Source organism: Carcharhinus amblyrhynchos, chromosome 5 (assembly GCF_965287045.1).
Source record: "Carcharhinus amblyrhynchos chromosome 5, sCarAmb.v2.hapA, whole genome shotgun sequence".
In the NCBI taxonomy this organism is placed as follows: domain Eukaryota; kingdom Metazoa; phylum Chordata; class Chondrichthyes; order Carcharhiniformes; family Carcharhinidae; genus Carcharhinus; species Carcharhinus amblyrhynchos.
In genome coordinates, this window is record NC_137328.1 from 93,498,428 (window position 1) to 93,517,225 (window position 18,798).

At 41.8% G+C, this 18,798-nt stretch overlaps 1 protein-coding gene across 7 annotated transcripts in view; it reads right to left on the reverse strand.

The window, feature by feature from the left end:
- The window catches only part of LOC145343183 (single-stranded DNA-binding protein 2), a 406,347-nt gene that overhangs the window by 267,246 nt on the left and 120,303 nt on the right, over positions 1–18,798 (reverse strand). For all 7 annotated transcript variants that reach the window (XM_080189193.1, XM_080189192.1, XM_080189190.1 and 4 more), the window contains exon 3: positions 18,310–18,371. In XM_080189193.1, coding sequence (XP_080045319.1) covers positions 18,310–18,371 — 62 coding nt within the window. The remainder of the gene's footprint in view (positions 1–18,309; positions 18,372–18,798) is intronic.

Consider the following 18,798-nt stretch of genomic DNA (forward strand, 5'->3'; position numbering starts at 1 on the left):
TACACTATTTCTTTTTAAAAGTCCTTTTTTATGCTTTTTTGAAATTAACTGATTGACTAACATTTGATGGCATTACATTCAGTATTAAATTACTAATGTTTAATGGCATACATTTCAAAATGTACAAACAGCTATGGCAAATAATTAAATATAAACATTAATACAGACAAAAATATAATTCTCATCTCCATGGTTCAACACTATTTGCAGTAACCAAGCATAGACAAACATCACCTCATCCAAGATAAGAAACTGAGCTACTTGCACTGAATGAGTCACTTGCAGTGTGCAGCAGCATACCAATTTAAAGGAAGTGACCCTTTTAACCCTCAAATAACCACACTTTTTGGAAAAGAACACAAGCACCATCCAATTGCAACTTCTAATAAAGTTTATGGTTCAAAAGAAATAAAAGCCACAACCTTCATCTCTCAAAAATCAGATAAAATTTGACAGAGACATTAAGGCCTTGAAGTTTAACAACACATTAGTAAATATGAACACAGTGTATTTATTGGAAATGCCCTTCCACTGTTTTAGTTGGGCTACAATCAGTTTAAAGTAAACTGATTACTATTTATGTTAGAACAGCAGAGAGAGTAACATAAAGTGCCAGTACCTATCTGTATTGAAAACAATAAGTGAAAAATCTTGGTAACTGCACACCAGAGCAGTGCAGAAATCACTGGGCTGACTGTATACCAGAAGACAACTAAATTAGGAGCACTATCTCAGAGAGAGCACTGAATTAGGAGAGCAGGCCTTACGCAAAGTTATCTTTGGTCTGTAATTAAGTTCCTTTCTAGAATGTGCATAAACCTTATTAAAATCCCAGATTTCATGCAAAAGTATTTAAATTAGTACAGTGCAGTTCATGACAGGATTTGCATTTTTCCCCCTTGAGTACCCATTTTGAACACAAGTAAAGGAAACTTCATGGATGTACGAGTTGTTAAATATGATTTTGTAATGTTCCAATAGCTTTTGGCCGATATTTGAACATTTTTATTGAGTCACGTTTTTAAAAATTGCAACTTTTTCCTTACCCTTTTGAATAAGTTTATTTTGAAAGCACCTCAAATCCTTATGATTGAGGGGTTACAAGATGAAAAAAAGCATGCTGAGATCCATTGGGCTTTCAAGTTCACAGAGGCCTGTTAATGACTTAAGACAACTACGTAAGATTGCTGCAGGTGAGTGGCCAGCTTGCAATATAAATGGTACCCCTAGCAACTCACAAGGTCAACAGTGCTCCTAATGCTGTGCCTATTCTTCATTCCTGGTCAGGTACATTGCTTCCCACATACAGATCAAAAAGGGAACTGATGTATTTGATGTGGCTTTGAAAGACAGACAGCCCGTAGCAAGCCACTGTCAGGGGCTTAGTGGGTTTTCTAAGAGATCATTAAACCCGACAGAAATAAGTCAGTCCGCAAGAATCTGAGAGTGAAAGCAGAGAGATTAAGGCAGCAGATCTCTATCGTTCACCACCATGCAGAATGAGAGTGGGAGCTTGCACAAATTTGAGAGGATTTAAATAGCTTTGGAAGGTTTGTCTTGCTTCAACTAGACAGAAGGATCTCCAGGATAACCTACACCACAAAAGTCAGTACAGGGATTGGAAGTTATCTGACTGGAAAAGGGAAAAGGAAGAAAGTCACCAGAAGCTGAGAAGAGTTTTCAACTGGTTCCTGGAGAATGAAGTATCCATTTAAGGAATGGGCATAGTCATAGAGCATTACAACACAGAAAGAGACCCTTTGGTGTATCGTGTCTGCACTAGCCAGCAAGCATTTATTATCCTAATCCTATTTTCCTGCACTTGGTCTGTAGCCTCATCCAAATGCTTCTTAAATGTAATGAAGGGTTCCTCCCTCTGTTACCCTTTCAGGCAGCGATTTCCAGATTCTGGGTGAACAAATTTTTCCTCAAATCCCCTCTAAATCTCCTGTCCCTTATCTTAAATCAGTGCTCCTGGTTATTGACCTCTCTACTAAGGGGGAAATAAAGTTTCTTCCTATCAACCCTAGCCATGGCCCTCAATTGTACACCTCAATCAGGCCCCCCCACACAACACACCCCTGCTCCCTGAGTCTTCTCTGTTCTACTGAAAATAACCCCAACTTAATCAGCCTAACAGAGTAAAGCATAACTGAGGAGGTTGATTTTCAATCATTTTAAAAGTTAAATTGGGGATTTTTTTCTGTTGCTTGCACTATAATTTGCCTAATGTTGCAATGTTTAGTAGAATGCTCAAATTTAGTATTTGTATAATTATATATTAAATTGCAAAATGCCAAGAGGTGAAAGTATTGCATGGTTCCTTTAAAAAGGTGGCATTTTTCTGTGCTTAGAAAGTTAAAAAATACAGATGCATACAGAGAACTCAGACGAAATGTTGTATCAAAGGGCCAAGCAGCAGGATTGCCTTGGCAACAGGCTTCAGGCATTTGAATGTTTTTGAATTCAACCTATCAGTTTAAATGATCCAACGTATCACTTGGATACCAGCAACCTATTAGATTTGAATTTGATGGTTTTGGCAACCTGTGACCAATCCTGTTGTAGAGGGTATAGATACATCATCACAGGTATAAAGGAACAGACAGTGGGGCAATACGCAGAAAAAGCAACTGCCACCTGCCTAGCTCAAAGTCCTCAGCTCAAAGCACCATCTCAATAGCTAAGGTACCAGAGGAAAACAGTTCCAGATAGAAGAATTAACAGAGAAAGCACAGAATATTTCAAAAAATGAAAAACTTGGTTGTAATTTAGAGAATGACTAAAATTCTAGTTTTTTAAAAAAATTAGTGGGATTTGTATTTATCTATATGGCATCCATTAGAATTGTGTTTTATTTAGTTTATTAATAGTTCAGTTAACTTGTTCACTGTTAGATAAATAAACTGTTACTCATTGATTTTAAAGTGAGAGTCTCAGGAAGTTTTTTGATTTAACCACTAAAGCTTGCTGAAACGCAGATATCACCACTTCATATTCACTTTTAGCAGATTATGAAGGAAGGTACTCTTCTTTGAGGGGTTAGGTGTTAGTTCTTAGAAGGGGGATCCACCTCCGCTTCATAACACTATGATTAGACAAAGTTGCTTTTAGGTTGCCTGTTACAGTCGAGATCTTAAAACTTGAAATCTCATCAGATGATTCTTTCAGTCATTCATTGAAAATTCAAATATCTTTTTAAAGCTATCAGTCTCTACAATGCTCGTAACAAATTGGTTGGCACAACACACTGGTGGGCCACACTTGATGCATTTACAACATAGTACTGTTATGGTTAATTTTATCTTACCAGGTTTCTAGACATTTATCATTTTCTCCTATATCTGTTCCCAGGCACTGCAGGCATTGTAGAGAGATTTAAACTGTTAGCATATTCTGCCAGACAAGGTATATTGTAATACAGTGAGCTTGGTATCCTGGATTATGAAAGAGGGCAAACATGCTTATACCATCCTTATACAAAAGAATGTGAATCTTATTGTCATGAAATAAGTATTTAAGAGAAGCAAGCCCTGCCTGTTATTCTCAGACTATTTTTAATTCCATATTGCATTTTTGGGTTCTTTCTGATTAGCTTGTCATGTTTTCTCTTTCCAAAGAGCGAAAGACTGATAACTCAAGTGAAACTTTCCAAAGACCGGAAACTCAAATAATTCATTTTGAAAAGACTCATTATACGTCTCTTGAGGGGTTTCATGCTTCTGCAGGCCTCCCCTCAGTACAACCCTTAAGCAAAACTCTGCTGTGCAGAGAATAACAAAAGAAAAATAAAGTGATGCAGGAACTCTGAAATAAATAGTAACTGATTAAAATAATCAGCAGGTTGTACAGAGAATCACCAAAACCCTGCAGTACAGAAAGAGGTCATTCAGCCTATCGAGTTTGCACCAACTCTCCCCCAACACCTTATCTTGTGTAGCAGCCTCTTATGTAGCACTTTACTGAACATCTTTGGACATTCAAATACACTATCACTGGGCCAAAAGATATAGGAGCAGAATTAGGTCATTTGGCCCATCAAGTTCACTCTGCCACTCAATCATGGCTGATAAGTTTCTCAAACCCATTCTCCCGCCTTTTCCCTGTAGCATTTGATTTCCCTCACCAATCAAGAACCTAGCTACCTGACTTAAATATACTTAATGATCTGACCTCCATAAGAACATAAGAACATAAGAAATAGGAGCAGGAGTAGGCCATCTAGCCCTTCGAGCCTGCCCCGCCATTCAATAAGATCATGGCTGATCTGTCGTGGCTCAGTTCCACTTTCCCGCCCTCTCCCCATAACCCTTAATCCCCTCTCTTATCAAGAACCCATCAACCCGCTTCTTAAAAATATTTAGCGAGGCAGCCTCCACCACTTCAACGGGCAGAGAATTCCAGAGATTCACCACCCTTTGAGTGAAGAAGTTCCTCCTCAACTCCGTTCTAAACCGCCTCCCCTTTATCTTGAGGCTGTGCCCCCTAGTCCTACTGTCTTTTTTGAGCGGGAAGAGTCTCTCCACCTCTATCCTATCCATCCCATTCATCATCTTATACGTCTCAATGAGATCTCCCCTCATTCTTCTAAACTCTAACGAGTACAAGCCTAGTTTATTCAGCCTCTCCTCATAGCTCAATCCCCTCAACTCCGGTATCAGCCTAGTAAACCTCCTCTGCACTCCCTCCAGGGCCAAAATATCCTTGCGCAGGTAGCAATGGATTCCGGAGATTCACCACTTTCTTACTGAAGAAATTCCTCATCTCAGTTCTAAAGGGTTGTCTCTTTATTCTGAGACTGTCCCTTCAGATTTTAGTCTCGCCTACCAATAGAAACATCTTTTCCATGCGCACTCTATCCAGGTCTTTCAATATTCTGTAAGTTTCAATGAGATCCCCTCCTCCCTCAACCTTCTAAACACCATCAAGTACAGAACCAGAGTCCTCAAACCCTCCTCATAATTCAAGCTTTTCATTCCTGGCATCATCTTCATGTACCTCCTCTGGACCCTTGCCAGGACCAGCACATCCTTCCTTAGAAATGGGGCCCAGAATTACTCACAATACTCCAAACGTGGTCTGACCAGAGCCTTATAAAGCATCAGCAGTGCATCCATGTATTCTAGTCCACTCAAAATGAAAGCTAACATTGCACTTGCCTTCTTAACCAGCAACTCAACCTGCAAATTAACCTTATGAGAATTCTGAACTAGGAGTCCCGAGTTCCTTTACACTTCTGATTTCTGAATTCTCTCCCCATTCTCTCGCCCACTGGGCAGCACAGTGGTTAGCACTGCTGCCTCACAGCACCAGGGACCCAGGTTCAATTCCGATCTCGGGTAACTGTCTGTGTGGAATTTGCACATTTTCCCCATGTCTGCATGGGTTTCCTCTGGGTGTTCTGATTACCTCCCACACTCCAAAGATGTGTGAATTAGGTCGATTGGCCATGCTAAATTGATCCTAGTGTCAGAAGATTAACAGGGTAAATATGTGGGGTTACAGGAATAGGGCCTGGGTGGTATCATGGTTGGTGCGGAGTCAATGGGCTGAATGGCCTCCTTCTGCACTGTAAGGATTCTATTCTATGATTTAGAAAATAGTCAACACCTCTATTTCTCCTACCAAAGTGCATAACTCATACTTTCCCACATCGTATTCTATCAGCCATTTTTTTGCCCACTCTCCTAACCTGTCCAATTTCTTCTGCAACCCCCCTACTTCCTCAATACTACCTGTCCCTCCACTTACCTTTGTATCATTTGCAAACCTAGCCACAATGTCCTCAGTTCCCTCAACTAGATCATTGATGCATAAAGTGCAAAGTTGTGGTCCCACCACTGATCCTTGCAGAACTCCACTGGTCACAGGCTCCTGTCCCGAAAAGGAACCTTTCATCCCCACTTTCTGCCCCAGTACATTTACTGATTCACATTTATCCACCTGAAGAATTCTAATGTTTTAAACATGTTTTTCCTAAGTCAATGTTGGCTTTCTTTGATTATATTATGATTTTGTAGAGATCCTGCTACTACTTCCTTAATAACACGTTGCCGCATTTTCTCCTTTTGATCAATGTCAACTAACTGGCTAATAGTTTCTTGCTTTCTGTCCTCCATTACATTTATAGATTTCTCAATCTTCTGGCCTACAACATGGTACTCCTTTTCTTTCAACTTGATACAGTACTTAATTTCCTTAAGTTAGCCACAGGTGGTTTTTCCTTCTCATAGTATTTCTTTCATAATGCAAAATATCTTTCTTGAGCGATATGAACTATGTCTAATACTTCTCATTTGCTATATTACCCTTTAACCTATTTTCCCAATCCACTGTAGCCAGCATTATCTTCATACCTTTGCCGTTGCCTTTATTTAAGTTTAAGGTGCTAGTTTCAGACCCAGGTTTCCCACCATCAAACCAAATGTGAAATTCTATCATACTATGACCACTATTACTTAATGTTTCATTGAACATTATCAGGTCTAAAATAGCCCATTCCCTGGTTTATTCCTGAATATCTTATTCCAAGACACTGCCCCAAATAGATGTTGTGAACTTATCCTCAAGGTTATTTTTGTCCATCGGATTTGTTCAATCTATATGTTTAAAATCACCCAAATTATTGCAGCTCTTTTTTCATAAGGCTCCATTATTTCCTGATGTATACTCTGTCCTACAGTGTAGCTAGTGTTAGAGGCCCCATAAACTATTCCCACTATTGACTTCTTCCTTTTTTAAAATCCCTACCCAATTCTACATCTTGATCTTCCAAGCCAAAATAATTACGAGCTATTGTACTGAACTCATCCTTTATAAGCAGAGCTAGTCCAAATCCTTTCCTTCCTTTCAACCTTCCAAAATTTCAAATGCTCTTGAATATTCAGTTCCCATCTTTGATTACACTGCAAACCAGGGCAAAATTTATATTCTCCCCTGTGGTGAGTATGGTGATGGGGGTGCATTTAATCAGACAGGAGGGCTTCAGGTGGATACCCTCCCAACTTACTGTCTCAACCCTGATAAAATCATTGGTGGGAAGGCCTGTGGACAGCCTTCTCACCCCCAGTGTCAATGGTGGCTTTAAGTAGGCAATTAAAGCCCATTAAGTGCCTCATGCTGCTGTTGGTATTAACCCAGTGAGGGCTCACCAAATGTGGACCATGACACACAAGCCCATGTGGGATTGCTAGAGAGTTCCCAGAGGGTCCCTCATTCAAATACATTCGGTGCTTGGTTGAGGGACCTGGCATCGATAATGGGGGAGCCCACTGAGATTTATCCCGCTGCCCTTTTCGATTGCCAATGCTCCCTGCCATGATCCACTGGGTTCATGTCACGCTATCTGTAACCCCCACAAACTGCCTGGACTTGCAAAATCTCACTAATTTTCCTGTCTGGAAACAATACACATCTGTTTAACCTGTGCTGAATGCACTCTCCACTCACATTGTCTGTACCTTTAAGACTTGACTAGCTGTAAAGACTCACATTCCAATCATTATTCATGTAAATTGAGTTTGTGTCTTTGTATGCCCTGTTTGTGATCAGAACTCCCACCCACCTGATGAAAGAACAGCCAGTTCCAAAAGCTAGTGGCATTTGCTACAAATTAACCTGTTGGACTTTAACCTGCAAGACTTCTTACTGTGTTTTCCCAGTCCAACGCTGCCCTCTCCACAGCATGATCCAGTCTTGCCATTGCTCACCTGTGGTCTGGGCGGCCAACTAAACCTCTGAGTGCAGGACCAGCAATGGCCATCACCTCATCAATGGCACTAGTGTTGAGTAAAGCTGCCATCAGAATATAGGAGAACATAGAACATTGAATTAGGAGCAGAAGTAGGCAAATTCTGCTCCTTGAGCCTGCTCTGCTATTCAATCAGATCATGGCTGATCTTTCCCTGGTCTCAAATCCACCTCTCTGCCTGATCCCCATGTCCCTTATTCCTTTTTCTATTCAAATATATCTCTCTCCTCTTGAAACCATTCAACAATCCAGTTTCACTGCGCTGTGGGGCAGCGAGCGCCACAAATTCACCAACCTCTTCATCTGTAGCTCCTCTTCATCTTAGTTTTAAATCTACTGCCTCTCAACCTGCGGGTCTCTAATCCAGTAGTTCCCAACCAGTGTGGTGTGCTGCAAAGACTCCCCAAATGTGCCAGAAAGAAGATTCAAAACGAATGTAATTAAGCGAAAACTAATCTTCAGCTATGGTTGACATCTCCGAGCATGCACTGGCTGGAAAAGAGCTGCGCATGCACATGACCAAGGGGACTCGGAGCTGAAGACGACGACTCCATGCGCCTGCACGAAAAGTGAAAACTCAAAAAGGGTGCAAAAACTCTGGGAGAAATGAGAAAACTGAGGTAAAAAAAGAAAGGCACATGCTGTTCTGAAAATCACAATACTGAAACCATACCAATAGCTTGAATCTATTGTCATGTTTAGCTAATGCCCAGTTATGAGCACTATGCTGAAATTTCTGTCCTGCACTTCAACTTTCTTTTTAATTATGCCACAACTTTTTTCTCATACTTCATTTTTCTATCTGAGGGAATAGTACACATAATGTTATTACAAAAGCAAAATCCTGCTGATACAGGAAACGTGGCATAAGAAAAAATAGGCTGGACAAACTCAGGTAAAAGACAGCAACTGTGGAGAGAAACAATTAACATTCATGTTGATGATTGTTTCAAAATGTTAATCTTGTACGAAATAGATAAATTATTTGTGAACTGTGTTTTTAAGTAACTGGAGATTCCCTTTATAGAGTTTACATTTATATTGCATTGTTTACATTTTTCCAAGTCAATGGCCCAGGTTTTGCAATAGCTAGAACTGAAGCTATCAGTGTTCAGCATTATTATGGCAGAAATCAGCTTTTTGGCATCCACACATGCATAGTAAAACATGGAAATCGGTCTGGGTAGGATGCTCTTTCGGTGAGTCGGTGCAGACTCAAAGAGCCAAGTGCTTCCTTCTGCACTGTAGGGATTCTATGGCTCTATGGGTCTTTGACCTTGGAAAATGCCCATCATTGATCCAGTAAGTACCTGCATGACACTTAATACAATGGGGGAGATGGTGGCATAATGTTTTTGTCACTGGACAAGTAATCCAGGGACCCAGGATCATGCTTTCAGGACCCAGGTTCAAATCCCACCACAGCAGATGGTAAAATTTGAATTCAATAAACCATCTGGAATTAAAAGCTAAACCTAAGTGTGCCATTGAGTGGCTGCATTCCTGCATATAAAAGCCAAAACCATTGTTGATTGCTGTAAAAAAAAACCCATCTCGTTCACTAATGTCATCTAGGGAAGCAAATCTGTCATCCTTACTTGGTCTGGCCTACACGCGACTCCAGACCCACAGCAACGTGGCTGATTCATAAATGCCCTCTGAAATTGTTTAGCAAGCTGTTCAGTTCGAGGATAATTTGGGATGGGCAACAAACTGGTCCAGTGATGCCAACATACCCTGAACAGATAAACAAAAATCAAGCCTTCCCTAAAAAAGAGGTGACGCAGGTTCTCATTGACAGCACCATCATCTCCATCAAATGCCATCCCATGTCACTGAAATGGTTTCAGAAATGCAAATAGCTAACATCTCTCCTCCTCTCCACCTTTTGTACCAAGGTTTCCAGGGCAGCCTTACAAATCTTGGAGCTTGCAGTCTGTCACACTGTGCCATTCTGGTGTCTATCCCAGGTCAGAATCATGTGTAAAATTACTTCCAGCACCTGTTCTATGCAGAACCCCCTTTAAGAAGTGCAGGTTGATTTTAAATAGTGCAGGTCAGATTAAATCATCTCAGCCCTCCATGATTTTTCATCCATGCTCAGGACTGCAGTAATTCAAAAGATTACTTATAATTGGCTGTATATTCCAATGAGAGGAAACAGGCACAGATTTATTGTGTATCAAAAGCTCCATGTCAATTTTTTTTGTGTGTGTGTGTGTGTGTGTATATGTGTGTGTGTGTGTGTGTGTGTGTGTGTGTGTGTGGCTAAGCACATTTTTAAGACAATACTTTGTGCTAGCAGGCTGTAAAACTGGCTCATGCACTGGCCCAGGACTTCAGCTTGTATAGCAATGCTTTTTCTCCATGCATTGTTCAAATTATCCTTGACACTATTTTTCGGTAGTAAGTAATGAGTTAATCTGAGATCATTAGATAAAACGTGAGCAGAAGAAATCATAGGGGGCTAGCTGTGGAGTTCTCTTTCAAAACAAAATCTGGTTTCCTCACCAAAAAAAAAATCAATGGCACGCAGAAGAAACAAAAACGGAACAGAATTTATTACTTCAATTTAACGTCCTGTACCAAAATAAAAACATTCACCTGTTACAACACACCACACTGTTAGTTTCCACTGTTGGCCTGCACTGTAGGCTTTACAGAAGCCAAGTTCCAAGTTAAAATTCAATATCACTTCAAGGATCTCTCAGATGTCAACCAGAACGGAGAGTACTTTTTCTCTGCAGTTGTTCTTAGATATTAACAGAATAGAAATGAGAAGAGGCCATGTTTAGTTTGATGCTTAGGACCCAGTTAAACTATTGCAAGACTTTCACTGTGTCTGTCCCTCATGTTTTGGTTTCCATGTGCAGGAATGCAGCCATTCAACAGCACTTGTAGTTCTGGCTGTATGAGTACAGGAAAGAGATAGAGAATCTGGTGAACTGGTGTGACAACAATAGCTTTTGTCTCAAATGTCAACAAAATGAAGGAGATAGTCATTGACTTCAGGAAGCCTAGTGTAAGACATGCTCCTGTCTATATCAATGGGGACGAAGTGGAAATGGTCGACAGCTTCAAGTTTTTAGGTGTCCAAATTGTCAACAACCTGTCCTGGTCCGTCCACGCCGATACTATAGTTAAGAAAGCCTAATAATGCCTCTACTTTCTCAGAAGACTAAGGAAATTTGGTATGTCCGTTGCAACTCTCACCAACTTTTATCGATGCACCATAGAAAGCATTCTTTCTGGTAGCATACAGCTTGGAATGGCTCTGGCTCTGTCCCAGACCGCAAGAAATTATAAACGGTCGTGAACAAAGCCTAGACTATCACATAAACCAGTCTCCAATCCACTGACTCTGTCTGCACTTCCCACCGTCTCGGAAAAGCAGCCAGCATAAATCAAGGATCTGACCACACGCACCTCGGACATACTCTCTTCCACCTTCTTCTGTCAGGAAAAAGATACAGAAGTCTGAGGACATGTACCAATGAGCTCAAGAACAGCTTCTTCCCTGCTGCAATCAGACCTTTAAATGGATCTACCTCATATTAAATGGATTTTTCTCTACATCCTAGCTATGACTGTAACATCACATTCTGCGATCTCTTTTTCCCTTCTCTATGTACGGTATGCTTTGTATAGCACACAAGAAGCAATAATTTTCACTGTATTCTAATATATGTGACAATAATAAATCAAATCATGGGCAGCACGGTAGCACAGTGGATAGCACTTATGTCTCAAAGTGCCAATGGGTTCAATTCCAGCCTTGGGTCACTGTTTGTGTGGAGTTTGGACATTCTCCCTGAGTCTCCGTGGGTTTCCTCCAGGTGCTCTGGTTTCCTCCCACACTCCAAAGATGTGCGAGTTGGTTTGATTGGCCTTGCTAGGTTGCCCCTTTGTGTCAAGGGGTTTGACAAGGTAAATGAATGAGGTTACGGGGATAGGGCCTGGGCGAAATTCTGGTCAGTGCGGACTCAATGAGCCAAATGGCCTTCCTCTGCATTGTGGAGTCCTATGATTCTATGAAATGAAATCAAATCAATCATGGGCTGCAAATTCATAAGAACATAAGGAATAGGAGCAGGAGTAGGCCAACTAGCCCTTCAAGCCTGCGCCGCCATTCAATAAGATCATGGCTGATCTGTCGTGGCTCAGTTCCACATTCCCGCCCTCTCCCCATAACCCTTAATCCCCTCTCTTATCAAAAACCCATCAACCCGCTTCTTAAAAATATTTAGCGAGGTAGCCTCCACCACTTCAACGGGCAGAGAATTCCAGAGATTCACCACCCTTTGAGTGAAGAAGTTCCTCCTCAACTCCGTTCTAAACCGCCCCCCCCCTTTATCTTGAGGCTGTGCCCCCTAGTCCTACTGTCCTTTCTGAGCGGGAAGAGTCTCTCCACCTCTATCCTATCCATCCCATTCATCATCTTATACGTCTCAATGAGATCTCCCCTCATTCTTCTAAACTCTAACGAGTACAAGCCTAATTTATTCAGCCTCTCCTCATAACTCAACCCCCTCAACTCCGACATCAGCCTAGTAAACCTCCTCTGCACTCCCTCCAAGGCCAAAATATCCTTGCCTAAGTACGGCACCCAAAACTGCACACAGTACTCCAGCTGCGGCCTCACCAATGCCCTATACAGCCGCAGCAAGACCTCCCTACCTTTATATTCAATCCCTCTCGCGATGAAGGCCAGCATCCCATTCGCCTTCCTGACCACCTGCTGCACCTGCAAGCTGGGTTTTTGCGACTCATGCACAAGGACCCGAGGTCCCTCTGCATCGTCGCCTGCTGCAGTTTTTCGCCACGTAAGTAATAATCCTTCCTACCATTATTCCTACCAAAGTGGACCACCTCGCACTTGCCAACATTAAATTCCATTTGCCATTTCTTGGCCCATTCGCCCAGCCTATCCAAGTCCTTCTGTAGACTCTCCCCACCCTCCGCACAATTTGCCTTTCCACCAATTTTGGTGTCATCAGCAAATTTTGACACCCTACACTCGGTTCCCTCCTCCAGATCATCTATATAAATGGTAAATAGCTGAGGCCCCAGCACCGACCCCTGGGGCACTCCACTAGTCACCATCCGCCAATCCGAATAGCACCCATTGACCCCCACTCTCTGCCTCCTATTTGACAACCAGCCCTCTATCCACGCTAACACCCTACCCCCAACTCCATGCCCCCTGACCTTCTATAATAACCTCTTGTGAGGTACCTTGTCAAACGCCTTCTGAAAATCCAGGAAGACCACATCCACCGGCTCTCCTCTATCCACCGCCCTAGACACATCCTCATAGAACTCCAGTAAATTTGTCAGACACGACTTCCCTTTAACGAAACCGTGCTGCGTCTGCTCTATCAAGCAGTTCCCCTCAAGATGCCTCGCTATTTCCTCCTTGATGACAGATTCTAACATTTTACCTACAACAGACGTTAAACTAACAGGCCTATAATTCCCCGCCTTTTGCCTGGCACCCTTCTTAAACAACGGTGTAACATTAGCTGTTTTCCAATCTTCCGGCACTTCCCCGGAATCCAGCGACGTCTGGAAAATAACCACCAAGGCATCCACTATCACCTCCGCCATTTCTTTCAGGACCCTCGGATGCATTCCATCCGGTCCTGGGGACTTGTCCACAATCAGCCCCTCCAGTCTGTCGAGCACCACGTCTCTAGTAACAGTAATGTCATCGAGACCCTCCAGTCCTACCGCCTTTCCATCTCTAACATCCGGCAAATTATTCACGTCCTCCTCCGTGAAGACCTAGGTAGCCAAGTTTTCTGTCACCATGGGTGTAGTTTTTCCTCCAAAATGGCATTTTCAATACACAAAACCTCTGGTGCTGGCCATAGCATATGCCATTTTGATGGAGTGATTAGAGTGAGTGCAGGGACTATCTGCTAGAGGTTTGCAGAGTAGGTTTGATTTGATGCCAGCACTGATACATTGGAGCTCAGCATTCCAGCTCATGCTCCAATCACCTCCCATAGCTGAAACATGCATTCAGCAGAAGGAAGGATTCTCAAACAGTGCTATTTAAAAAGGGATTATCAACTAATTTAACTTTAGTTGCTGAATGATTTCTACTGAATCTTGCTTAATTTTTGGAAGTATTTGCTGATTTCTAGAGTTGTTAAAAGCTGCTACGGTTGACAGGACGTAGGTAGGGTACATGGTGAAGAACTCTGTCCTGACTTAAAGGATTCTCCATAAACCACTTTCTCCCGGATACAAATGTAGAATGCGTTCCCCTGAGGCCATACCATGATAGCAGGAATGAGCAAATGACACGCAAGCTGTGGGAAAAGGGAGGAGGTGGGTTTGGAGAGCGGCTCCCAGCATAACACCATATCCATTCAGTATGTTCATGGAGCAATTCTCCTACCTGAAATTTAATAAATAGTCTCACAACAACAGGTTGAAGTCCAACAGGTCGATTTGATAGCACAAGCTTTCGGAGTGCTGCTCCAAAATTCAATGACAAACTAAGTGTTGAACATTTGCTTACCTAAATCTGCCACTTGCTGCAGCCACATTTGCAACCTCAGAGTAGGGCAAAGAATACTTTGTTAGTGGCTCTGAAAGTCATGAATATTTATGCTTCTGGCAACTTCCAGACATGCGCAGGTAGTATTTGCTCTCAGTCTGCCATGCACTGCTGCATAAGGGGAGTCAGCGATTTCTGTATTCCAAGATAACCAAACACATTTGATTCTCTCTTGTCAGTGTGAGCACATACAACTTCACAAGGATTGCACGTTTCCTTGATACAGGCGTCACTAAAAAATACAAATATTACATTGAAGTTACAACTATTGGAGATTGTTGGCCACTGAGTCATGATGGTGTGGTGCATTGAATAGTGCATGGGGCTGATCGTGCAATTGGTGTGATGTGGTATTTAAAGATAGTCATTGCAATAAGTCCTCAGTTGCTTAAGTGTAAGTTTTAAGTTTATTTATTAGCATCACAAGTAGGCTTACATTAACACTATAATGAAATCACTGTGAAAATCCTCTAGTCGCCACACTCCGGCGCCTATTCAGGTACACTGAGGGAGAATTTTACATGGCCAATGCACCTAACCAGCATGTCTTTTGTTCTGTGGGAGGAAACCAGAGCATTTGGAGGAAGCTCACATAGACACGGGAGAACATGCAGCCCCCACACAGACAGTGGCCCAAGCCGGGAATCAAACCCTTGTCCCTGGCGTTGTGAGGTAGCAGTGCTACTACTGTGCCAACTGAAGTTACCCATTTAACACTGTTGCATTTTAACATGTTTATTCTTTAGAACCTGTTCTTTCAATGTGCATCACCATTACCGGTTTCGCATTCTGGCCCAGCCCATGCCCATGCCCACGTTTTGTTGCCGGAGCTGCAGCTGCTATTACCACAGACCTAGACTGCGGGAAGAGACTGAGATCCGAGACCTGGGAGCAGAAGCACAGGGCAGAGATGGAAATGCCAGCCACCAGCGATCACTATGGTAGCGATATGTGAGTAACCAGGGGGAGGGTGGAACATAGAACATAGAACATTACAGCGCAGAACAGGCCCTTCGGCCCACGATGTTGCGCCGACCAGTTACAAAACAATGACCCACTAACCTAAACCAATCCCTTCTCGTCCATAAACCTATCCACGGATCTCTTAAACGCCCCGAAACTAGGCGCATTTACAACTGCAGCAGGCAGGGCATTCCAATCCCTCACCACCCTCTGGGTGGAAGAGAGCATCGGCTCAACCTATCCCCCCTCTCTGCCCCGCCGGCTTTATCAGTGTCCCCCGCAGTTCCATTCACAGTCCTGCAGACTGCAGACTGCCTTGGTCCTGTTCTTGGTCCTGCCTTCTCCTCATAACCCTTCAACCCATTACCAATTAAAAATCTGACTCTTCCTTAAATTTACTCACTGTCCCTGCATCCCCTGCACTTGGGATAGTGAATTCCACAGATTCACAACCCTTTGGGAAAAGTAGTTTCTCCTTAACTCTGTTTTAAATTTGCTACCCCTTATCCTAAGACTATGACCTCTCCTCCCAGAATACCCCATAAGAGGAAGCATCCGCTCCATGTCATTTTTTACCCATACCTTTTATCATCTTATATATCTCAATTTGATCTGCCCTCATTCTTCTAAATGCCGTACAGTACAGACCTAAACTGTTCAGGCCAGTTTTAACTGGTGTGAGTTGGGTTTAAATGGCGTCAGTGTTCCATAAACTTGCGCCGCGAGCTGAGTCATGTAGTCACTGAGCAGCACAGTTAGCACTAATAGCACACAGTTATTATGCAAATCAATGGGTAGCACAAAGTAATTATAATGCATCGTGATACTTGCAGGTGTTTCCAAGGTGTGGAGATGCCGGCGTTGGACTGGGGTAAACACAGTAAGAAGTCTCACAACACCAGGTTAAAGTCCAACAGGTTTATCTGATAGTAAACGCCACAAGCTTTTGGAACACTTCCTTCATCAGGTGAATGGAGAGTTCTATGCTGTTTCTGATCAGAACTCTCCACCCACTTGATGAAGGAACAGCGTTCTGAAAGCTTGAGGCACTTACTATCAAATAAACCTGTTGGACTTTAACCTGGTGTTGAGACTTCTTACGGTGTTTCCAAGGCCAGTCCAATTTTGTGGCATTGGTATTTATTCAGTGAGTTAGCTCAAAATGTGGAACAGGTACTCGTTAAATTGAAAAGCACTCCCCCTGTATTTTTAAATCTTCTTTCAGATATGCTAAGGAGTACAAGAAAACATTAAGTCCCACTGTTAGGAAGACAAAAAAAACAAACTGGCAGTGGTGGCAAATAATCTGCTTGTACTTCTCACTGTGAGTGCAATCAGTTTCAACAGAACAACCACATTCAGTGACCTCCAACAGTTGATTAAATCCAATCTCTGTTTGTGCTGGGTACATCAGAATCCAGAGTATACTGATGAGAGGGGAGGGGAGAAATGATAATGATTTATATGATTTTCAACAGTTCTAAAGAAAGCGGTCAGTTGCTGACAGTCTATGCTTCTCTGCTTTCAAACTGTCACTTAATTACATTTCTCCCTTGTACATTATTATCATAAATAATTAAAGGTTACATATTTTCACTAATATTTTTTGTGGAAATATGATACTGAAAGTCAAATGCTATTTAAATAATGATGCAGCCATTTATATTAAAACTTATATTTTAAGGAATGTTCCTGGACCAAACAAGAGAAACATCAGTGATGAGAATTATAATAGTTTGTGCTTTTGTCATCCACTACACGTGGCAGACACTCCAAAGCCAAGTACTATTGTGGAATAAATCCCTTCCTGTTTTAACTTCTCAGCTTTAGAAGACTATTCAATGTCCACGATCCATAGCTCAGTAAACAGGTTTACTGATGGAAGGGCATGCAACATTGCAAGTCCCTTTGTGGGCCAGGTCAGATTCACTCGAAAGACACGTGTCAGGTTTGAAGAATTCATTTTATTAAAAATACTCCTGGGACACCATGTTAAGGAAGCTTATCAGGTACCCCAGTCATCTTTAGGGCCCAAATGAGGTTGCCAATTGTGACCAATGTGTGCCAAACCACAAACAACAAACAACAACTGCTCACATACATTTCATTTGGAATTCTTGATGGCAACACACAGTGAGAGGCTTTTCATTCCATCAGAAATGGCTAGATCCCAAACCATGTCCCAAAGGTGAAAGAATCTGATTTTATCCATTGATATAAAAATGAAGCTTGCATATAATCAATTTAGAACTGAAATGTCAAATGTCTCTTTTATCCATTAAAAGTCATGATCATCAATTCATTTCAATCTCATGTTCTGCTGTCCATCTTTTCTTCAAGGTGGTAACTGTAAGTGCAGTTAAAACCAGGTTTTGATTTTTAAATAATTATAATATTAATTTCTATAACCATCAATAAAAAATTAAGAACATGTGCATTCAACTGAATTGTGCATTTAAACATCTCTGAAATAAAATCCAATTGTAAAATTGAAAAAAAACTCTATATTGCAGGCAACTGTCATGCAGGCGTAAATATCTGTCTGAAGTGCACCATTATCCAAACAAGCATATTGCCAACATGTGCAAGTAACTCAGTTGACAATGTATGCATAAGTTGTATCAAGAATCCGCACAAAATGGAATCCTACATTTGTATCATTATTTAAAGTGCAAAAACATATGGGTATTTTCAACATAAAAGCAAAATATGCTGGAAATCTGAAATAAAAACAAAGTTCTGGAGATACTCAGCAAGTCTGGCAGCATCTGAAGAAGAGTCATATTTGACTCAAAGCATTAACTTGATTTCCCTCTCCACAGATGTTGCCAGACCTGTTGCGTACTTCTAGCACTCTTTTTTTCATTTTTGGGCATTTTTAACACCAAATTAAGACTTTCCATACACGAGAATGATTTTTTTTAAAAATCACAATGTATATTTAAATCATTTAACAATATCCAGCCCTATTCTTCATTTCAAAGTACTGGAAGGAATACATTAGATCTACTTATTAAAATAAACTTACCACCACCATGAATGTAAGAATCCTGGTGGTTCTCCTAATGTGATGTTTTTCTCCCATCGTATCTAAAAGATAAATTGAGATCACACCATTGTATTGACAAGTGTACTGTATGTTTACAACAACAACTTGCATTTATACAGCACCTTTTAATGTAATGAAACATCCTAAAGCACTTCACAGCAGCATTATAAAGAGAGCAGGATTTTCTGGCCCTTTCCATCTTCTGGTGGGACAGATGAGCCATGCAAAACACCGTAGACTTCAGAAGGACTGGAAGATCCCACTGGCAGCCAACGGTGAGCCGTCCCCAATGCCAGAACATACACCGCACTGGGGGGAGGGGAGGTCAGAAAATCCTGCCCAAAGTTTGACACCAAGTTACACAAGGAGGTATTAGGTCAGATGAGCAAAAACTTGGTCAAGAAGGTAGGTTGTAAGAAGTGTCTTAAAGAACAAGAGCAATGCAGAAAGGCAGGACAATGTACAGAC